The sequence below is a fragment of the Mytilus californianus genome, unplaced genomic scaffold (assembly GCF_021869535.1).
Source record: "Mytilus californianus isolate M0D057914Y unplaced genomic scaffold, xbMytCali1.0.p SCAF_5, whole genome shotgun sequence".
Lineage (NCBI taxonomy): Eukaryota > Metazoa > Mollusca > Bivalvia > Mytilida > Mytilidae > Mytilus > Mytilus californianus.
The window spans coordinates 33,642,833-33,667,654 of record NW_026262701.1 but is presented as its reverse complement, the minus strand read 5'-3'; the positions used below and the strand labels follow the sequence as shown (position 1 = coordinate 33,667,654).

The 24,822-nt window shown below is 31.4% G+C and overlaps 1 protein-coding gene across 2 annotated transcripts in view; it reads left to right on the top strand.

Moving 5' to 3' along the window:
- The window catches only part of LOC127700956 (retinoblastoma-like protein 1), a 79,424-nt gene that overhangs the window by 25,126 nt on the left and 29,476 nt on the right, over positions 1 to 24,822 (top strand). Inside the window, exons 5-9 of one of the 2 annotated variants that reach the window (XM_052204704.1) lie at positions 2,187 to 2,312; positions 2,962 to 3,122; positions 4,358 to 4,422; positions 18,885 to 18,932; positions 19,371 to 19,551. In XM_052204704.1, the coding sequence (XP_052060664.1) occupies positions 2,187 to 2,312; positions 2,962 to 3,122; positions 4,358 to 4,422; positions 18,885 to 18,932; positions 19,371 to 19,551 (581 nt within the window). The remainder of the gene's footprint in view (positions 1 to 2,186; positions 2,313 to 2,961; positions 3,123 to 4,357; positions 4,423 to 18,884; positions 18,933 to 19,370; positions 19,552 to 24,822) is intronic. The other variant, XM_052204705.1, reaches the window with a different exon arrangement.

Sequence of the window (24,822 nt, the reverse complement as noted above, 5' to 3'; positions counted from 1 at the left end):
AGGGGTCTCCTCCCGACCTCCCGTTGAAGAGGAAAAAATCCCGTGTATGAAATTTTTCATGAATGAAAAATTTCTGCCCAACATATCATCTCAGGCATCTGGTGTAACTGACATTACCTGAAGTTATATTTTACCTGTAAATCAATTAACATGCATAATTATATGGCTTCACTTGTCAGCTTGGGTGTCAAACATACAGGTAATCAACGATTTTTACCTCAGGCTAACTGCCGTTGTGTAACAAAAACTGTGTATTTATTGGGTTACTTCCCTTGATTTATCCTGTTTTAAGTTACTTTCCTTTTAATAATGAAAATTTTTAAAAGAATATAAATAAAATATAAATTGAACAAATAATCATAAAAGGATGGTTATTAAATGATTTTAAATGTCTTAGGACAAATAAAAAAATAATAATTTGAAAATTATTTGAGGATTCTAGACTTCCTTTCAAGGCTTAAATTGAAATTTATATAATAACTATGACCCTTGTTTTACAGATAAAATGATTTTCTGAGTTTGCAAATAAAAACTATTTGCAAGAGAAAAAAAAAAAATAAAAACTATTTGCAGATAGCTAAACAAATGCTCTGGTTGCAATGATTGTTTTATAGAATATGAAGTAAAAAATTTAAAGAACATACTGGAAAAATACAATGTGAGATTGAACATGTAGAATATAAAGATGGAGAAACTTTATAAGTACAAGGGTACTATAAACATAATAAATTGGATGGAAAGTTGAAGAAAACACACTTTAAAAGACCATTTTTACAGCACACGGTTACATTTACAACAAAATTAATGTCGATTAAAAACCTCCTGATCTGAGTCCTAATCTCCTGACCAAAATTTCCCAATCTCCTGATCTGAGTTTCACAGTCCATCACATGTATGAATAGGTAAATTGAAAATTTTTAAGTTCTTAGACCACTTTCATTCTGTGTCAGAAACCTATGCTGTGTCAAATATTTAATTACAATCCAAATTCAGTGCTGTATCAAGCTTGAATGTTGTGTCCATACTTGCCCCAACTGTTCAGGGTTCGACCTCTGCGGTCGTATCAAGCTGCGCCCCAGCGGAGCATTTTATTTGTACCTGAGGTCGTTGAATTTAGATCATTATATAGATAAGGAGATGTGGTATGATTGCCAATGAAACAACTATCATCCATACTTACTAGTAACAAACCACATTTGCAAAGTTGAATAAAATACAGTTGATAACTGGTATTTATTACTAAAAGAAAATGTCCAACTATATTAAACAGTATTTGACAATAAACATAGATAAACAAGGTACAAACTGGACATAATGCACTAGTTCATAAACAAGTGAGAACAATCACCTTCATATAATGCTCAGACATTGCTTCATAAAACTTGTTCAATATCATTAGAGAACTTTAAATCTTAAATACTGAAAGCCAAGATAATGATATAACTGGACTAAAAATACACAGAACCTGTAATTAACTGCCTTTACAGCGCTTTCGCGCTTTGATTATAAGAGAATGGTGATTCAGTGGTTCAAAATTATAAGTGTATTGTTAGTTGTTCTAATAAGATAATGATGATTCAGTGGTGTAAAGTGAGAAGTGTATAGTTAAATGATGTCATAAGAGAATGGTGATTCAGTGGTGCAAATTGAGAAGTGTATAGTTATTTATTCTTATAAGAGAATGGTGATTTTACTCCATATTAACATAACACACATTGTCGGAAAATATAAAATTTATTTGTATGAGCTTTAGAAACAGGACGAAAAGCGAGGCTTGCCGAGCTTTTCTCCTGTTTCGCAGCGAGTACAAATAGATTTTATATTTTCCGACAATGTACATATATTGTTTTTATCCTGAAATTTACACCCAACACTTGAAACTTTAGTTGTTAAAATCTAAATCATTGTCTCTAATTTTTCAAAGAAATCGTCATAGTTTAAAAGCAGACCGCGAAGAGGACCCCAAAATCAACTGGTACGCAAAAAGAAATATCCAAATCACCGCTTACTCAACATGGAAGAGGGGTAACAGGAGACTCTCAAGTACAAATAAAGCAAACATTTATTTGTGTACCTTTTATTTGTACAATAGTTGGCGGATTGCAGGATAAAATTTTGTATTTGTATAACAGTTCATCATGTTTGTCTGTAATTAGAATATAATTCAAATTCTTTTCTCATTGCAGGTCACTTCCCAGCCATTAGTGATGATCTGGTGAATTCTTACCATTTGTTGCTGTGTTGTATAGACTGGGTGTATGCCAACAGTATACTTGGTGGAAGGAAAGATCTTTTAAACTCAGATTTTCAAGGTTATTACAACACATTCATTTTTTTCTGCTTTTCTCTGGATTTATGGAAATTTGTGGTCTTACAACATAACTTGCTCCTTTGTATGAATTGAATTAGTACTGCCTGTTTAAGCACACCGAGAAAAAAATCATATTCTGAAATCTTTAAATCATTATTAAACAATGTATTCTTACAAAAGCCAACCCAACTAATTCTTCCAAATAATACGTAAGATAAGAGGTCCACGGGTTGTAGCTTAAGACCTCTTTCCCCCTAGGTTGCTATCCAAATTTTTTTGAATCCAATCCATATTAAAAATTTAATAAGTGATCCAAATTGAGTTATTATAGAAAAAAATATAGCTTTATATATATATATATAAGAGATACGTCACTCTTTGGGATGAAGAACAGCAATAGAATGGCTATTTCTGTTGCTTTGGCTTTTGTGCGTGTAAGGACTTTGTGGTATGAATGAACACACCTTTCTTTTCTGATAACTATCAACATTGTTGAAAGCCTGAACTTAAACTTTGCTTTATAAGTTAGTCCTAGATTTTTAAAAATGAGCAGCAGTGACAAATCAACTGTTTCATAATTTTTTAATTTTTTATGGATTATTACTTAAAAATTTCTTGTTATTGCAAATTATACATATTATATATTTCAGCATTGCCAGAAGATTATGAATCCAAAGACTGGAAACCTCCTGTAGACCCCCCTTGTATTATAAAACTTCTTTGTGAAAAACATGAAGGTTTGGAAATAGAAGCAAAAGTTATAAAAGAGCATTGGTGGAAACCACACATAAGAAAACTTTTTGAGAAGAAGGTTGGTGTTTATTGTGGGTTATTTCCCTTTAATTTGTTATTAAATGTGTTTTTATTGATACCAGGGAAATGAATTCATTATTTCCTTTGCCATCTTGAAAAAAAAGTAAAGTAATTAAAAAATGTTTTCAGTTTTTATACGACCGCAAAATAATTTTTGGGATCGTATAATGGTATGATGTCGTCATCGTCTGCGTCATCGTCCGAAGACACATTTGTTTCCGGACAATAACTTTTTCAATTGCTCTGAAATTGTACCACAATGTTTAATACCACAAGTAGAAAGTTGGGATTTATTTTAAGGGTTATGGGGCAAACAGTTTAGGAATTAAGGGCCAAAAAGGGGCCAAAAAGAAGCATTTTTCTAGTTTCAGGACAATAACTTGTGTGTAAGTGTATGGATCTCTCAGACATTGTACCACAAGGTTCCATATAACAAAGGGAAGGCTGGGATTGAGTTTGGGGTTAATTGCCCCAAACATGTAGGAATTAGGGGCCAAAAAGAAGCATTTTTCTAGTTTCAGGACAATAACTTGTGTGTAAGTGTATGGATCTCTCAGACATTGTACCACAAGGTTCCATATAACAAAGGGAAGGCTGGGATTGAGTTTGGGGTTAATTGCCCCAAACATGTAGGAATTAGGGGCCAAAAAGAAGCATTTTTCTAGTTTCGAGACAATAACTTGTGTTTAAGTGTATGGACCTCTCTGAAATTATACTACAAGATTCCATACTACAAAGGGAAGGCTTGGTTTGAGTTTGGGGTTAATTGCCCCAAACATGTAGGAATTAGGGGCCAAAAAAGGGGTTATTGCTGCAAGGGTGGTTTCAATAAGTTGGAGGGGGGATTTTTTGTTTACAATTTTTTTAAAGGATTCATATTTTTTTTCAAAATTTTTCAATTTCGAATTTTTGAAAAGTTTCAAGAAGAAATCTTCAATTGCACAGTATTGCACAATAGATTTGTAAGATCTTTGACCACATTTATTTTGTGTCAGAAACCTATATTATGTCAAAAATTTGAACACAATCCAAATTCAGACAGTACCAAGCTTGAATATTGTGTCCAAATTTGCCCTAACTGTTCAGGGTTCAACCTCTGCGATCGTATTAGGATGCGCTCAGTAAAGCATTTTATTCATTCTAAAAGAAACTTCAGATAATCTGGTAATTTATAGGAAATTGTGATTTTAGAAAAGACCTCAAAACTTGACTTAATGATTTGAATGTTTGTAGGTTTTGAAAGGAAAAACAGACACCTTGTCTGCAGTATTAGAAATTGGTAATTTCGAATTTAATAGGTAAGTTCAAATATATACTTATTGAGATACTCATTTATGTAGTGTGGAGTTTTTTCTTGTAGTCTTTTTCAGTAAATGTAGTAATTTATTTGTAGTTCAGAGAATGCATTTCATGTGTCAAAATTTATTTAAAAGAACTCCACAAATTACTAAAATTATTTCAGATCAGTCCTTATCCAATACTAATTGATAAGAAATTTAATTTGACTGTTTTTGATTGCTGGGATGTGGTTTGTGATTGCTTTGTTTTAGATTTCTTAATATATAATACTAACACATCAGGTCTCTCTTAATTAGTGGAAAATATACATCACAACCTACAATGCCATTATTGTTTTTTCTGTATTTGGATTTTTTTTTTTTTTTTTTTTTTTTTTTTTTTTTTTGGTGTATTGGAGAAATTCATGAGAATTTTGATCACTTGATGAGGGGTTGTAAGGAGTTTACCTCTACCAACACACATCCCTTCTCTGAACCAAGGCTTCCAAAACGGTCATATATTCCGGACATTTGTATAATGTCCGGTAAAAGTTCGGCTGGGCAAAGCATGAAACAGTCATCTACTTTTTAGTTTTCAAGGCTTTCTTAAGAGACGGTCGTTTTAACATAATTCGCGATCTTTTTGAGTATGACCCAACCTTTTGCCTTTAACAGCCACACATTTCCGGTCATAAAAGTGACATGATCATTAAGTACTATCAAAACAACCCCTACTTTAATACCTTCTCATTTTAATCAAGGCTAATTAGTTGTCGAACAGCTGAAATTTACCTGTTCAGGTGACAGGTAAACTATTTTGAACCGGACATTGATCGGTCTATTCAAAGTTATTTTCTTACATTTCAGCGGTTTGCATCTAATTAATTTAGCCAAAAAGATTTAAATTATCAGAAATACGTTTACAAATATGATTTGATGAAAAAATTAAAAAGTTGAAAATGAAAAATCGTCATAACCACGTTGTTTGAACCAGAGACATGTCTCTGTTTGAAGTAGTACACGTGTGCGCATGTGCACAGGTGTGAAATTTAATTATGCATCCTAATTTCTTCAAAAAATGCTTAAATTTTCATTGATACCTTTATCTCACATTTATTTCAAATATTTTCTTGAAGAAATAACGTAGAAAGAGCTACGTACACTCATTCATGCTTTGCAAACGTACACGGAATTTACGTATCCGTCTCTGGTCCATGTTTTACCATTGTCAAGATAACATCCGGTATAAGATTTTAACGAATGTAAAGTTTTTGACAACGTTATTTTGCACAAATAAAGAGTATAAGGCAGATATAAGTACGCTGATGTTGCACACTTCGAATGATGCACTGCCAATTTAACAGTTTACGTCAGAACTTCGAATTTGAATCAAAGAAAGTTTGATATCGTTTTTTTTTAATGTCAATCATTGACATTGGGATGGCCAACTCAGCAACTGAATACCATAATTGCCTTTTGTTTATTTAGTCTTAAGGGATTAAAATTGGAATAATATATAAAATGTCCGGCTGGCTAAAAATAATTTTGGAAGCCCTGCTCTGAACTTCCAACTAGGAACAATTTTCTCCAAAAACACATTCATTTATTTATTTATTGTATATTTTTGTTATGTAGTTAGGTCTAAAAGCCCTGTCACACCTAGAATGCACTTGTCAAATGATTCATCATGTGTACTGACCAAGATCAACAAGTAATCAATGTTACATTGGAATCAGATATTATAACCCAACTTTCTTATCTTTTGGACAACATGAACTTTGCCATACCTGCACACTAAAGTACACATTTGCATTCTCTTCCCTTCCCAAACCAATGAAATTTTCTGAGAATATTTACCATAATGTATAAAAGGTGGAAAGCCTGATAATTTTCTTTTTAATTTTATCACTGACCCCCTTGGCTGCCAACTAAAAAAAATTGCTATTTCATAATCAAATGCCTTCTGGGTAATATTTCCAAAGGGTACACCAAAACTTGATTGGTGAAAAAGTCCTACATTTGTAAACAATGGAAATACAACCAATGAGGCAACATTACTTTCAAAACAATGAAATAACCCATATTCCTTTAGATTCTATAATTGCCAATTAAGCCATTACTGACTTACAGGCATTGCAGACATTTAGCATATTAACAACTCAGCTTGCATGTTCATGATGCTCTATTTTAAGCTCACCTAGCCTGATCTTGTTCTGTCGCTCTGTCATTGTAAACTTTGAAAAATTTCTTCTCCTAAAACTACTTGTCCAAATGTTACCAAAGTTAACCCTAATGTTTCAAGCAAGTTAATATGGCCAAATTGTCACACGGTGAGAGGATTTATTGCCATTAAATGACATCTTTATGTCCCGTTGCAGCAGAGGGGGGCATTAAGTGTTACCTACGTCTGTCCGTATGAATGTATGTCCCAAAATTAGTTTCTGTTCTCTAATCTTAGTTTGCCTCAACCAATTTTTATGAAATTTATACACAATGCTTATTACCACGAAACACAGATCAAGTTCAAATTTGGGTGGTATCACTTTTACCGTTCTAGAGTTATGGCCCTTTATAAATGGATAAATTGCTGAAGTTTTCATTTCCGTTCTCTAGTTATGTCCTTTTATAATGTTATATGCAAGTGGGGGCATCATCTGTGTCCCATGGGCACCTTCTCCATTTATTTTTTATTTCAAATACTTTAATGGATCGGTATAAACTGTAAACAGATAAAAATAATATTAAATTCCAGACTTTCAAATATGCTACTAAATAGGATCTACAAATAATCCAACATAACTGGTGATTGCAATGAAGGAAAAAAACAAACATCAAAATGTAATGTTTTTTACCAGGTCAGAAATTCTGGGTCTTGGAAGCCTCTTGTTTAATTTTAGAAATAGAGTGACAAGTCAAATCTGAAGTAAAATGTAAAAAGCAGAAGCATTGAAGTTTTTAATGAGTATAAAAAGTCAATGAGAGAGGGATAAATTATAACAAACAATATTTATATGTAATGATGGCTTCCTCCTTTGTGATCAATGTCGTTTGTATTAAACAGACACTGACCGGTGAAAAATTCAATTATATGCCCCACATCCCTTTTAGAATTAGGTTTTAAAAACTTTTTGTATATGACAGGAAATTAATTGTCGACAATGCTTTTTAACTAATACAATTACAAAGTAAAGTTATTTGATGTTGGAGGAAGAAAAAAAAAACTTTGATCTGTAGACTGCATTAACAACATTAAATGGAGCAATGAAAATCATTTCTTCATCAGGTTGATGTAAAAGTTTTTTATTTGTTTATTTTTTTTTTATTGTTATATAGATTAGAAACTATCCATTTTAATGGGCTAAAGATTGCTGAAGCAATTAGGGCATAAGTTCAATATGTAGATTTTATTGGGTTGGATAATTGTTTTCAAGGTTAGGGAAATAAATATTGGTAGAAATCAATAGATTTTTGTTTGAATTGTCTTCAGTAATATTACACAAGAGCTGCTTGAATTAGTCCTAGATGACATATTATGTTGCTGAGGAAAATATTTGGTTTCTGATAATGAAGTATTCTTCCAATTCCAGTGCTTTGTTAAGATAAAAAAGTTATCTTTTGTGTGCTTACATAATTTGATTGTGAAAATACAATTTTATGACATGATGCGATAAGGGTGATATTTAGCGTAATTTTTACTGAAATTTGAACTTTTATTGACAATTTATATTTGTGTTCATTTTAATACTTATAAAAAGTTAGTGGTCCATCACATTACAATAAAATTAGTATAGCAGAAAAAGTCTCGCGCAAGTCCAACCCCTCAACAATTAGAGGGATGTTGATGAAACTTTACACAGTAGTAGAACACGACTAGAATTTGATGAAAATGGCAGATCTCTGATGTTACTGTTAAATTTATTCAAAATTTATATAAAGTGAGCAGAGTTCGCGACAATAGTCAGTCTGGTTGGTCCTGACCGGAAAAATGAGGCTCGGACCGGTATTTTGATCGCTAGCGGCAGTCTCGATAACCGATGCAAAAATGGCCGTTGCAGGGCCTATGTCAGCATGTCTTTTACATCGGTCATCAGATGTACATGCGGATAATTTCCAGTACGTTTTTAACATCGGTCATCAGATGTACCCATGGCTAATTTCCGGTACTGGTTCCTGAATTTTATTATGAACAAACCAAAGCAACGAGCTACATGTGGCCTATTAAATTTGTTCACGGAGCCGTCCCTGGCAAACGATCGGTGGTGGAACCTTCCGATGAAGCCAAACATATATGTTATTAATTTTATTTCAGAATAAAATTGACAGATTTTGTAGGACCGGCAAAAATTTTGTAGGACTAACATATAATCTTGCCTTGTCAGTACCACAACTGAATTGCACGCTAGTTAAAGTCATAATTTTTATAGGAATGAATAAGTGCAGTGTTCTTTGAAATAAGGAGATACTTGACACTGAGGACTTAGGTTCATGTGAGCCTTTATTGGTTCTTCAATTTCCTAGTTAAAATTTCTAACTGAGGAAAATTGTTTTGTTTAATAGTTTTTTTTATCTTATACAAAGTAGTTCTTGTTCAAGATATTTATGATATCCAACAAATGCCTATCTAAGAATTAAGCATCTTGTAACAATGTACTAAATAAGTTTACATAAGTACATCCACTTATGAAGGGAACTTGACATAGAGATAAAAATTGCTGACTATCTGAGATTGTATGATCCAAATATTTCTTATCCTGGATATCATTATGAATTAGATTTCATGCAAGCACAAATTTGACTTCAAAAATATATTTTTTAGGACTGTAGATTTTTTAATTTAATTAGTTTTTTGTAAAGTTCTTGCAGTATTGCCATGAATGCCATGAGACCCTATATATATATAATTATGGGCATTAAAATCCAAACTAGATATCATGCTCCTAATTATCAATAGTTTGTCCAGTAATAATTCATTTACAGCACCTTTTAGAAAATGTTTCAATAGCATAGTTGACAAAGGAGTCATTAACGTTTATTTAATAGTTAAATTTCAACCGTCTGAGTTATGTCCCTTTAATAACTTGCAAATTGTACTATTTATATATCCTCTGAAGATGAAGCTAAAATACTATGAAAAAAATACTGTTTTAATCTATCTACCTGTGTTCCATATTGTAGTCACATATCTGATATTAAAGAGAAGATTTACATCAGAAACAAATGTCTTCACAAGTTTTCTGGGGTATGCAGTTAAATGTAAATCATAACAAAGATGAATAGCAATTATAAATAAGGCTACTTGCTCAAAATAATTAATTGAAAGGCAATTTACAAAAGTATGTTGAGTTGGTGATATCCAGAGGAAGTATGTTGAGTTGGTGATATCCAGAGGAAGTATGTTGAGTTGGTGATATCCAGAGGATGTGTTGACATTAAATCAAATTATTTTAAAAAGGTTTCAAAGCAGACAAGAAAAGTTATAGGTCATCAAGTTGAGAACTTTAAGTAAATGGTCCAGAATATATCTTTTGTGTAAAAGTGATGGATGTTTTCAGTTTGGGCCTTGCAAGAAAAGTTTACACCCTTCCTTTAAAGTCATGTCGTAAATATGTCTGTAATTTAGAATAAAGCAAATAAAATTATACAACATTATTTCTGAGACAGATTCTTTGGTTTTCACAGCCCTGAGTATGTTAAAAGGATGAAAAGAAAAAAGAAAAACAACTGCATGCTCACATGAATTACATCATAATTTACATTGACAGATGGGAATAAATTTGCTCATCTTTAGTAAACATAAAAATCAGAAAGTACTGTGATACCTATCTGTTAAATGAAGTTTTAAAATTTAGATTATCTTGAGAACATGTTTACATTAAAATATTTTTGTTTCTTGTCCTCCTTCCAAAATAAATATAAAGAGATATCTGTTTATATTGTGTATTCGTGAAGTCAGTTCTCTCATATATATACTATGGTCTCGTATCTCTAGTACAGAAATGTTGATTATATAATGTTTATCATCTGAAGGGTAGCTGGGTGTAGAAAATTATGGATACTAAGTTTTCTCACTCATCTTTGATTGTAACCCATCCTAGTTGTTCAGTACTGTAGAGAACAGTTGATAGCATCAAGTTTGATTGAAAGGGGGAAATGCTATAAATACTCAAATGGCCATGCAAAAAAATTTGATGTATTCATTGTGTAGCAAAATTACAAGTCTTCTAAGCTCAACAGTCTCATTTGAAATTCTTGACTGGTTTTTTGTCTTGCCTTGACTGAGTCAAAAAGCAAAACACAGGTATGCTGTTTCCTGCGTCGGCAGCAGTGTCAACAATGTATTAGTTTGTGATTAGGTCAGTTTATGGGCAACCACTAGTGGTAGGTCAAGGATATTTGGTATGCAGTTGTATTACCATTGGCACATCTCATTTCCACAGAGATTGTTTGGCCCTGTACATTCAGTCATGGTTCATTGACAATGATTGACCTTGAAACTTTTGCTTAGTTTACATGTATTAGTTTCTGATTAGGTCAGTTTATGGGGAACCACTAGTGGTAGATCAATGACATTTGGTATGCAGTTGTAATAGCATTGACACATCTCATTTCCATGGAGATTGTTTGTCCCTGTACCTTCAGTCATGGGGTATTGACTTTGAATATTTTGCATAACTTGAATGTTAAAAGTATTGATATTTTAATTTCAACGTTTGCATTGTACTTTCAAAATAACAACATATAACTTTGTTAAAATGTTCTAGTCTATCCTTTTTTTAAATGATTTATTGACTTTTTCTTATCCTGAATATGGCCAGTTTAAGAATTCATGGCTTAGTTTATCTTATCATTAAATGATAATCTAAGTGAATGTGTCCATCTGTGCATGTTTTTTTTATTCTATTAAGAGGTACATTTTAACATGATGTAAAAAAAGACTTGCTCTTCATCCTTGATTATCAGATTTGAGTTTTTTTCTAAATCTTTATGATTTTCTTTTGAGAATTTTGCCAAAAAATATCTGACCTTATTAAAAATATATCAGTGCTTTATGATTTAAAGTAAATTTATTATTTTTACAAATCAGGGCTTTTATAAATATTTTTCTCTATTCATATATTATGAATAAACTTTCATGTATGTTGATACTTATATAGAATGGAAATAAAAACAAAATTGTAAAATGATAATTATGTCTACATTTAAACATAATCAATATTATAGATCCTAGTGAGAAAAATAGCAAGTCATAAACCATGTATAATATATTGACAAAACTCTATCCAAAATTATGAAATAGTACGCAAAATTATTAACAATTCATTAAGTAGTAATATTATTTGGATTGTAATGCTTGTGTCAACATGCTCACTGAGAAGAGAGGGAAAAAGATAAATTTTCTTTGTTTCTACAGTTGACAGATTTTGGCAAGGTTACAATCTTTAATTTTACCCATGAAGTAGAATCTTCAATAGCCTTTCTAATTAAGATAAAATTTAAAAGGATAGAAATATTATATATATATACATGTAGTTTAGACACGTCTTTGTTAAAAACAACTTACTGCTGGGTTCTAGGTTAGGTCAAGAGTCCGCAGTATCACAACAATGAGAGAATTAGGTTTAAAGTACAAGAAGAAAATCATTGTCATAAAGATAGGTAATGTCAGTTTTCAATGGGAACTGAATAAAATATGATAGGTGTTTTAAACCATGGGAATCAATTTCATTTGAGAAATGTGCATTGTTTGTAAATTGTATACATTCTTTGTTCAGCATTTAAATGATCATGAACATGCATAGATCATCTTTGAACCAGCCTTCGTTTTTTGTCTTTTCTCTGTTTTCCTCAGATTACTATCACAAAGATGGAAACCTGCTATTAAAAGTTGTAAACAAAAATTTGATCTATAACTTATAGTGCATTCTTTGCTCATTTACAGAAATTTGAATCTGCCAGAAATAATTAATTTTCAATTAAGATTGTTAAAACATGTAAATTATTCTTTAGGGTACAGAAATGGTGAAAGTAAGAATTGAAATTGAGAAATTTGAAACTCCTGAATTCCCAAAATATACAATTACAAGTGATGATATCTGTTAAATCAAAATTGAAAGATAATCTTATATACTGTAAACATATATATTTTTTTCATGATTTCAGTGCATAAACTTTGCATGGTGGGGTAAAATTCTGGCATTGAACAACAAGTTCACCCTTTTGATCAGTATTATTGTTGTCTACAATCTATTCATGTAGGGGATATTTTCGCACAGCTCATATGCTTGTGAAATAAGTGAATATAACCCTTGCACCAAAATTTCACTTTTACAGTAAGTCTGAAGGCCATAGAAAAAGGAAAATATCTAGCTTGTGCAACTCTGCATATGACCGATTTTCTCTTCAGGGGAGTTGTTCATTAGGTTGAAAGGATTACTAGGGATGTTATAAGGTGATGATAAATTAGAAATGAACTAGGACAAGAGAAAACCAATCCTTGGTACAATATAAAAGAAAGCTATTATGGTTACATAATTTTGTAAGATATATCCCAGTTTTTTCCTACCATACAGAGAACATAAGTATCTATTTGATAAGTATGGATTATATTACTTTAAATCACACTTTTCTTATGTCTATTTTATATGCTGTATCATCTTTAAAAGTAACAATTTATTCTTTGACTGACAATAAGATTTTAAATCTAAAAGTACCGATCAGTCCCTATTGTCATGTATTGTCATGTAAGTTGAACAGTCCGTCATTAAAGTTAGCTACCTTCAAAGGATAGATTGCAAATTATCTTTAATCAACAAAACGTTTGTAGTATTTGATAATGATGTGACTTTAAAAGATATTACAGTTGGTGGTATTAAGGAAATATTTGGATAAAACCGTGTTACAGAATAACAAGAAAACATGGGTAGCAGTGATAAGTGGAAGATTATTTCTCTGTGAGAGGTGGATCTTTTGTTCAAAATTTCTGTTGTCATTCTTTTGCACTAATCTTTTATTTGGTGGGGTAATTGTTTGATCTGTTGATCAGGTCAATAGATCATATTATTGCTGTCAATAAGAAGTTTACAAAGAAATTTTGGTGCTCCATTTAGATTGCAGTTTTACGTCACTTATAGATTGTCGAAGTTGGAAATAGTGGAATTGAACAACCCTACCTATTTTGACAAAATTTCATAATATTTTAAAAAGTTTCAACTCTTTTGTCCAATTTTTTGCCTCCGGTATGTTGAGTAGTTTAGTTCATGGATCAACTATATTCATCCTAAACTATTACATCACCACTATAAAATATTCGAGGTCATCATCATGATTTGGTTGATTATTGTGAGTGTATAGCAATTGATTGCAGACATATTTCCTAAAGTACTTGACTAAATTTATTAATCCCTACCAAATTTGCCTCATTAAATGACTTTTGACACATATGAAAGGTGTAGAATGGGATCCAAGGTATGCTTTCCTTTTTGGAGCGTCTTATATCACTCATAGTTTTGATAAGATTTTATGTGGCCCAAAGCTTTAGTGTTTCATGTTTGAAGTTTGCACATGTCTATTTTTGTCCAGACACGTGTATTGTACTAGTTCTTAGTGTATTTCCCTGTGGATTTTTATTTTGGTTCTATATCTTCAACCTGTTTGTTGTACCTTGGTTCCAGGTACATAAATGTATATTTATTTGAGATAATTAAGGTGCTAATTGCTGTCTATTACGATACAAATTTTACTAATAGATTTTCTGTAGATGTTAAAAACACTGATTAATAAGTTCTATATGTCTCAGATTTCTAATTTTCTTTTATTGAAAGAAACAAATACATCAATATCAATTTTAGATAAGTGTGCCTTTGCAGAGGGTGACACTGCATAGCATTTTTATTTATCCATCAAATAACTTATTGATAAAGTATAAAAAAGGTGATCAATTTTAATGTATTTAAGCTGCGATAATGATGAAAAATGCATTCAAAGGAAGTTGAATATAGATTTTACTTTGATAACAATAAATTAGGGGAATATTTATGATTGATCGAATATCAAACTGCTTAAGTGATATTTATTACTGAAATGTCAGAAATGTGATGAATAACTATGAAATCTGCATACAAAGAAGTATTATATTTGCAATCAATTTTGTCAATGTCTTCAAGTTATTAAAAACAATCAGTGGTATTAAAGTCAAGATATCAAAAATAGTTTTCCGTTTTCGCAAACAATAAGCATTTAAACAAAATAATGCTGAATGCTTTTCTTTGATTTTTTTTTCAGATTATGTAAATTTCAACAAAATTTAGGCTTAGCCCACCTCCCTCTCCCCTTTTTACACGCCCGTTTACTGGACGTATTACAGTATACAGTTGTCTGTCCGTCCCTCTATATGTCCATCGTCAACATGTCGGACATTAACTCAAAAACGCTTTAACCAATTTGCATGAAACTTTGGTGAATTGTTCATATCTATTGGCGTGAGCTCCCTTTCGTTTTTTATAAATTTAAGATTTTACGTTTCCGAGTTATAGGGTTTTATTCATTAAAAAAAGGGGTATTTTCCAGTGGGGTTTTATTCATTAAAAAAAGGGGTATTTTTCAGTTTTCGAACAATAACTCAAAAATACTTTCACCAATTTGCAAGAAACTTTGGTGAATTGTTTATATCTTTTGACATGAGCTCCCTTTTGATTTTTTAAAATTTTGTGTTTTACGTTTCCGAGTTATGGGGTTTTCTTCATTAAAAAAGGGGGGATTTTCCATTTTTCGCACAATAACTCAAAAATGCTTTCAGGAGTTCTCATGAAACTTTGGTAAATTGTTTATATCTGTTGTCTTTTGCTCCCATTTGATTTTTAAATATTTTCAATTTTAAATTTATGAGTTATGGAATTTTATTCATAAAAAAGGGGGTGTTTTCTAGTTTTCTGACATTATCTTTAAAGTGCTTTGGGCAGTTTTGATTAAACTATGGTGACTGATTTATATCTATTAAGATAACCTCCCTTTAGTGTTTTATAAATTTCTGATATGACATTGAGAAGTTGTTGAACTTTATTCTTTGAAAATGGGACGGCGAATCATGCGCTCATGGCGCAGCTGTTTATTCTAGGTTGTATTATCCTCCAGAACACCTTTTTAAAATTTCGTGAATTGGTGTGATTTGAACATACTATAAGTTAGCTCAAGTTGTTGAATATATCAGAAGGAAAGGGCATGTGTTTTCATTTCATTAATACAGAGCAGGCAGAGTAAGTAAAACCTTCATTACATGAGAAGGCCTATAGTTACTCATGACATCTGACACCACACATCATCTCATCCTCTTCCTGGCAGAAAAAAGGTATGACAAGTTGACAGCATGAATGACATACTGACTCAAGTTTCACAGCATTATGAAAGAAAATAAAAAATGAAACATGAACTAGATTTTCACATTCTGTATGTGCCTGTCCCAAGTCAGGAGCCTGTAATTCAGTGGTTGTCATTTGTTGCTGTATATCAGGTTTGTTTTTCGTTAGCTGTTTTGTACATAAATCAGGCCGTTTGATTTCTCATTTGAATTATTTTTTTTTTATTTAATGGTTTACATTTTGTTATGGCTGGGCCTTTTAAAGTTTGCTATGAAGTATGGGTTTTGCTCATTGTTGAAGTCTTTAAGGCTAACATCTATTTCATTTAGTCTCTGGTGGACAGTTGTCTCATTAGCAACCCTGATTATACCACATCTCCTTATTTTATACTTGGTGCTTTAAAAGTATTGACTAAAAAGATTTCTCATATAAATATGTTTCTCATTATGGTCCAGATCTATGATGATGACTTTATTTGGTCAGAATTTTGTCCTAGATGGAAGTGTGTTTATCAGATAGCATTGTTATTTAATTTCCTTGTAAATGTCCTTTGATAGTGTTTTAATGGCTTTACTGAAATATGGGCATAAAGCCATCTTTTATTGCGAAGATAATGTTCAATTGATGATTGTTAGGATGTTTAATTTCTCTGACTGTTTTATCGGGATGTATTTTATATCTGCTGTTGATTGGAAAAAGATTATATTTTAAGCTTATATGATGTTTACTTAGATTTTTATGTTTGAGAGAAGTTGCTTGTGGGGGGTTTTGGCAAGTGTCCCATTCAAATTTTCAATTGCTGTTCACGGAAAAAACAAAGATGTAATTGACTTTTTGACAAAAACTGCTGACACAGCAGTATTATCATCCTTGATGCAAAATCGATGATTAGTCATCATGAAATGTATTCGTTTAAATCTAAAACTTTCAAGTAAAACTTAAAATTGTATAACAAATTTGTGAAAGTTATTGCAGATCAATTATCGGTTATAAAAAATTTCGTGCCATTTGAAGGATCTAGTTATAGCTTGTTAGTGTTTGATAGTACATACAAGTTTTATGATTTGTTTATGATTTTTGAGGCATTTCATATTTCTATTGACAGTAACTTTCACATGTTGAAGGGTAAAATCAATTTTATAGGTTGAAGACTTACAAGCTTTATGCATTTATCCACATGATTACAAGAATTGGATGTTTAATAAAGTGTCATAAAAAGTATCTATCAGATATTTTATTGAATATTGTAATATTGTCCTAATAGAAAGGTATTCTTAAGTCAATAAAAGGTTGTTTATAGGGTAGCAAAAGAAAAATGTTCTAGACTGTTGGGGATTTATTTTTGCTTAATCGTCTCTTTTTTTTTCATGAATATCGCTAAAAGGTATTTTATTATAATCAAAATAATCCTTAACTTAGTCAATTAATTTAGTGGTTGCTGTATATCAAGGCTTTGTTTGACATATTGAATCTTTGTTAGGATCAAGTGATTGTTGTTTGTTAAAATAAACATTTAGATGAACTGTGAATTCATATAGATTTTCTCTTTGTCCCCGCGGGTTTCAGAAAGTTTAATGAAGAAAGAAGTGATATATTACTTGCATTATTTTCAATGTGCCATAATATTTGTTTCGTAATTGAAGTTTACCTTAAGGAACAATGTTACCCTGTATCCAAGTAAAAAAAGTACTTTAGGTGTGGGCTGAGTTCTACTTGTTATTGAGATGCGGTGCTGGGATACAGTAGCTTAATTCACTTTTTCATGTTCTACAAAATAAAGAATGCGAAATCCGAAAGACTAGTATAACAAATCGTGTATAAAAGTAAATACCCAAGTATCGTAAGGTCTTTAATGAGTATTGTTGGTCTAAATAAATTGCCGAACCTCAACCCTTAAATTAACATATATATTAAATTTAGAAGTTTTGTATTATCTTTTAATTTTGCTGTACATGGATACAGTATCGTTTTAATTTCTTACGGATTTGAAATCAACGTTGTTTGTGATGTCTATCATTTGTTTACCTTTTGCAAGGAACTACAACCAAGGACATTGTCATTATTAAATAAGAATTCTTTTTAATCTTGTAATTTGAATTTGAATGTAAGAATTAGACTAAAGTCCCGTAGAAATACGATTAATTCTGGATTACATCTTGTAATCTGAAGCAACTTTGTTGGTGAGGAGGGAAATTAAAATAATGTACAAAGGTTAATGTTTTTATGACAGCAATTTGACAAAATTGACCTTGAAGTATTAGACTTCATTAGAATTGATACGGCTGTTTCATCCATGTTTTTGCATGTTTGAAAAACAATCTTTGAATTTGTGGTCTGTGCAATATACCATATAGCATGAGAATTCACCAAAATTAAGAATTGTTACATTTACTAGAATTCATGGATATATATCCAGATTCTACAATTTTTGTATGCCAGCCACAAAAGTCTCGGAAAGCTAGACATAGGAATTGCTTTTCTGGCAACAGCTGCAGTGGTGGCGCCAACAATTGTTAAGTTAACTACTTGTGATAGATCATTGATATTTTGTATGAAGTTGCATTGCTATCAGTACATATCAGTTTGATCACTATTTCGAGGCCCTGTCCCCTAAGTCATGGTCCAGTGACTCTGAATTAATTAGCAATTTTCAATGTTAAGTTTTCTGCTTCAGTCAGTTTGATAAGACCTACTTGTGACAGATCAATGATATTTTGTATAAAGTTGCATTACTTTCAGTACATCTCGGTTTGTCAACCATTTCTAGGCCCTGCCTACAAGATCATGGTCCAGAGACTTTGAATTAATAAGCAATGTTGCTGTCCGTCAGATAGTCTTTTTCTGAATTTTATGCGGACAGGCGAGGCATATCTTTGTGTCGACAGTTTATTTGTTGTATTTACCTTTTTTGTGTGTGTACCATCAAACTGAATTTAAATGCCAGGGATAAATGGACATTTTGTCGTGGAATGAAAATGATCCTATCATCATCAAAATAAAAAAAATTATATCATGTATCAGTATTTGTATTTTGTGCACTGCCATCTCATGTCTCTACTTCATTGCATCATACACCTGTATTTTGATGTTGTTCATATAATCATCATTGAGTTTTCACCTGCATTTCAGTCTGGCCATCAACAAAGAACATCAAAAGCTAGCCAAGAGATTAGTCAGGTTAGTTAAGGCATGATGGTTCATTGCTAACTGTTCTCTCCTCATTAACATCATCTTCAAAAGTGTACCAAAATAGCTAACATTTGTTATTTTCATTTCATGTCATTTTGAGATATTTGGCTTATTGGAGAAAAATTTTAAGAAATGTAAATTACTGAATAAGTCACTGTGCTGTATTTGGTAGTAAGCCATATATCATCTTTCTAGACGAGTTTCAGTTAAGTCAAGATTTCAATCATAATGAAAATAACATTCCAGAAAAAAATGAGTTTTTACATTTGTACTATTTTTGTACACATTTGATAATGTTGACATTATTTGCACTAAAAATACCAAAATTTTTCACATGTTTTGTTATTATTCCAGAAAGCAGCAAAGAAGTTTCTGCAATCGGAAAATTTACATTATATTAAAATGATTGTTTAATTTGCATTTCAGTAAAGCTGTGAATAGTGAGTATGAAGAGTTTGTACTTAGTGTTGGAGATTTCGATGAAAGGATTTTCCTAGGAGATGATGCTGAAGAAGAGATAGGAACCCCAGCTAAAACAAAAACTGTTTCAGAAGAACTAGATGAACGTATAAAGCTTAAGCAGAATTTAGAACAACATTTTGAAGAGGTGAGTTAAAATTCTATGCTACACCATAGAAAACTTTTTAATCATGCATGAACCTGTTCAGGCAATAATTACCACTTGACCAAATCTTTTGTGGGGGTATACAATACTACGTAAATGAGGACTGATTACTTTCCTGTCATCAATAAATTCTTACAGCATTTTGATGTATGGTCATTGGTGGGAATAGCTGCATGATGATGCTGCATTAGAGATATCTTGCTACCTAATTTAGTGCCAAAAAAGAAAATGGGATCTCCAACATTTAAAAAAAACTATGAGACTACTTTTCTGTATTTTATGCCCTTAAAAGATTTTTTCTGATCACTAGATCACCTAGCTCTAGTTTTTGTTCTGCCTGCGATGAAAGTCACAGTATGTTAGACATAGGGATTGCTATCCTGTGTCGGCAATGTAAACTATATGTATTTATGTTTCAACTCTTTTATAAATCTATAGATTTGACTGCATACTGTATTCATTTTTTACAAGCATAACTTTTTTCATACATTTCAAAAGTTTTATTTCATTAACTGTAAATCTATTATGTGCATTCCCCTATCACACTGAAAACATAGACAACAGCAAAAGTAGGCACGCGGAACCCTTACAAATTTTTCTAGTTTCAGGACAATAACTTGGGTATAAGTATTTTGATTGCTCTGAAATTGTACCACAAGGTTCAATACCACAAGTAGAAGGTTTGGATTCATTTTGGGGGGTAATTTTTTTCCTCAAAATTTAAGAAATTATCAATTTTCCAACAAAAAAGTTAATGGGTCACAATTTATTTTGCTAATTCTTTGTATATAGTCTGAAAACAGATTTACTAAGTATTGCGCAACAGCACAATGTATTGCACAACAGCAAGACATCTTCAATTGAATATAAATTCAAATCATATAACCAATTTCAAGTTCTTTGACTACATGTATTCTGTGTCAGAAACCTATAATGTGTCAAATATTTAATTACAATCCAAATTCAGACCTGTTTCAAGCTTGAATATTGTGTCCATTTTTGCCCCAACTGTTCAGGGTTGGACCTCTGCAGCTGTATCCAGCTGCGCTCGGCGAAGCAGTTTATTGTAATTTGGTCTGTTTTTCAATAACTAATACCAGTATGGTCAATTATATTTGGTGTATGGAGAAATTGTAAGGTGTACATGTTTGACTAGCAGGTATCATCTGACCTTAACCTCATTTGTAAATTTTAAGTTTTTGTGTTTTGGTCTGTTTTTCAATTACTGTAAGCAATAGGTCAACTATATTTGGTGTATGGAATAATTGTAAGGTGTATACTTAACCTCATTGTTTATGTGATACTTGTGGTAAAATCTTTATATTTAAGACTTTCAACATAAAATTAATGGTCAGTAAAGCAGGGGAGACAGTGTGTGCACTCTTGTTAATAATTTAGGATTTGTTGTTCTAGAATGATTAGACATAAATGTTCAAAATAAGGGATGTATGTATTAGGTACTCACAGCTTTTTATATACTGTAAATTTGGAATTTATTGTGAGGTTTTTATTAATGCAAATAATGCGACTGCGTGAATATCGCAATAATATGAACTTGCATTCTGATATCTGTATGCAGATTTTCCTGAAATAGCAATAATTAATCTCGCTTTTTTGTCCATTTTTACAAAATTGCAATAATAAAAGCACGCAATAATTTCTGAATTTAAGGACACAAATCCTGTTTCATGTAAGAAAAAATTAGCATCTTGAAATATTTTAGATTTTACTCTCTTCAATAAAAATATTAATCCTTATGAATAAAATATCAAAATACAAATCTCTGCTTACATAGAACAAACAAGAAAGAAAGATCAAAGGAAAGGTCATAGAAATGGATATGAGAGAAAATTAATTAACATGTTTCATCCGAACTTGTTCTCCTTTAGTAATACCGCTAAATTGTATTAGTAATAGTATTCACATTATTCTGTGTTTAACTTTCTTATTAAGGATATCAAAATTATTTTTTCAGAATGTACTTGAAAATAATGATGTTATTTAATAAAGAAAAAATGCTGCCTTTGATTAGGTCATTTTATTGTTCACCATACACTTCACGATAAAGGACTTAAAATAACCTCTTTATCGTGACTCTAAAAAGCAAGGATAAAAAACATTTTATCTACTTGTATTTCTGTTTGTCTTTTTCAAGTTGCATGAACAAGTATTTTAGAGTCCTTTAAGTACATAATGAAGTTAGAAATATTTTTAGTGTTTAGAGAATATAATGTGAAGCCTAATTTTATAACACTCAGACTGAAAATGAAGAAATATATATAGCTAGTTGAAGTTTTATTAAATATTATTATATTTTGTTCAAGAACCTTTAAGTGTAGCATACTATAAGCAGTGGAGCTCTCAATAAATTTAGAAATAAGATAAACCCACAAAAGGAAATCAAGAAGACATTAATATATGATCAAGAAGTTTTTGTTTGATTTGGCGTCTGACAGTTGAAATATGACATGTATTTTATCCACTCGTGTTTGTTGATTTATAAACAAATACACGTCTTTATCATACGAATTTGATTGAGACCTCCGACAATTAGAGAACAATCGAATTGGTAAGATTTGATCAAGTGCCAGATAATCAGCTGATTCTTAATAGTCAGTTAAACATAGCAGGTATTATCTTTTTATCTCTGCTGAAATCTTTCACAGTGTCAATATTTAGTTAAATGGATATTGTCAAAACAACAGTTATAAAGTAAACTTTATATTTAAAGAGAGTTTAAGATGCATGATATGATAAATGATATTTCATTTTTGGGTTGAAAGTTTTATTTTTTGTGAATCTAAATGATTCCATGATCCCAGAGAATTTTTTCCCTCCTTTATTTCTCTCCTGATGATTTTGACATTAATCCTCTTAAGATCTATGAAGATCTATCACGGTTTGTTTAACAATGATAAGACTAATTGATATGTATTGTGTTTTTTCTCGCTGGCCTCATGCCAGCACCTGACTTTTGCCTCCTTTTTTCATTGTAATCTTCTAGACAAGCTTTTACTAGTTTTGGCGGCTAGGACCTCAGTCAATATATTCACCTGTTCTATATATTAGAAACGCTAATTTAGATCTGAATTGATTGCACTAATTCTTTTGGCAATATATGATATTGTCTATTTTTGGCTTTTATGATTTATAGAGGTGTTTGATTTAGTTATTAATTGTAAATAATAATCATGTTCAATAAATCATGCATGAATTTATAACACCTTTCCTTTTGCTTACATTTGTATCGTTTATGTAGTGATCTCATAAATGCAAGGTAATTACCTCTTTGTTGAATTAATGCCTTGTACCTGAAACTCGCTATAAACCGAGAAGAAATTGACGGTGTGCCATAAGTTATGTCATGTCAATATGACATCAGGTTGTTACGACCAGGTGATAGAAAGTCGTCAAATTAAAAACGAAAATAAAGAATATGACCCAGGTGTTTGATAGATTTATTTATAAGACCACCGGTGAGTGTCAAAGAAATTTTGAGATTTAGTAAAGTAGATACTTTCAAAAAGATCTAATATAACACTTTCTACTAATCTTTAAAAATAACAACTCAAATATTCTTACATTTTGGAAATTGACGAAATTTTACGTTTGTTATTACTAGAAGATATTGATCCACCCAGGTTTACAAAATATAACTGAATGTAGAGGCTCTGCATACGTACATACATGGATACCTTCAGATGTCTATTAGGTTTTTGTGTTGTTGGGTTGCTGTCTCGTTGGCATATACTCAATGTCTGCTATAATTCATATACATTTAACCATGAGTTTGATGTATCATGAGAATCCCCTGAGTTTGATGTATCATGAGTATCCCCTGAGTTTGATGTACCATGAGTATCCCCTGAGTTTGATGTATCATGAGTATCCCCTGAGTTTGATTTTCAGTGTTATTAACCTGTATAATAAAAAGTATGTCAATTTTAATGCATATTGGTCAACCAATCAAATTTTTGTGTTTAATTTCAACAAAATGTTGACAGTTTTCTATAATATTATTACTACCAGGATGACTTATATCAGTCACAGTATAGTCAAATTGTCCATTTCAATATTTTCATTGACTAATATGTGAATGAATGGAGATATGGTGTATATGTTAATATGACAGTAACCCAAAGATGCGAAATGCCAATTAACATTTTCACTAATAGACAGGTGGCCAAGTGGTTGTAAGTTGTTCATCTACTGTTTTACTAGCCTGTCAACACTGAGGTTGTGAGTTTGAACCCCTCACGAGGCAGGTGAGTTCGACTCTAATTTGAAAGACTAGGATTGCCAGTTTTCCGACTGAAGGTTGGTGGTTCTGTTTGGTGCACTCTGGCTTCCTCCACCATTAAAAACGGACCACCATGACATAGCCAACAGTGCTGAAAGTGGCATTAAACACCACCAGTCAATTAATCTAAGCTCTAAATCGCCCCAAGTAACAAATTAAATGTGAATAAACTTAAAAGAGACTATTAAAGATATAACATGAGACCACCTCTGATGAAGTTCCTTTCCTTGGACAGGCACATAAACGTGGCAGGGTGGTAATGAATTGGAACCCTGGCCATTGTTTCCAAAAAAAAAACCCTTTTGTTAGGTAGCTGTATTGTGACAGTTCTAAGTTAATACTTGTTATGCTATCCATTAATCAGCTGTGGGGAAAAGGGGGGGAGTTAGTTTTGAAGTGTGTTAGTTTTAAAGTAACTTTAAAAAAAACAATCGTCTATTCTTTAGAATAGTAAGCACTAGTTCTTATTATACTTATTACATTGAATGTTCAGTTTTAAAAGGAACACAGGTTTGAAATATTCTCTTTCTACATGTTCTACATGCTTTAGTAGACTAAAAAGAATTTCCCCCAATATGTATTGTAAAGTTTTAAAGTAATTTAATATTGTGTAACATTAGCATGGCAAAATTTGTTTTGATATCCGTTTATATTGAATAACATATTTAGACAGAATTTAATATAAATTATTAATATGTTAAAGTGCATGTGAACTACATAAAAGTATTAATAAAAATTATTGATTGCACACCAACAATTGAATATATGTAATAGATTGAACTATGAATTAAAGATTCATGTTAAATTTCTAAAATTGATATGCCACAGTTCAATTTTTCATGCTTATTATTCAGTTTTAATCTCTGCATTCAGTAAGTTCAAAAACCAAAGAAACAATGAAGCATAGTTTTAAAAAGTTTAAAATGAATGAAAAATCGGTCAAATGTATTTAA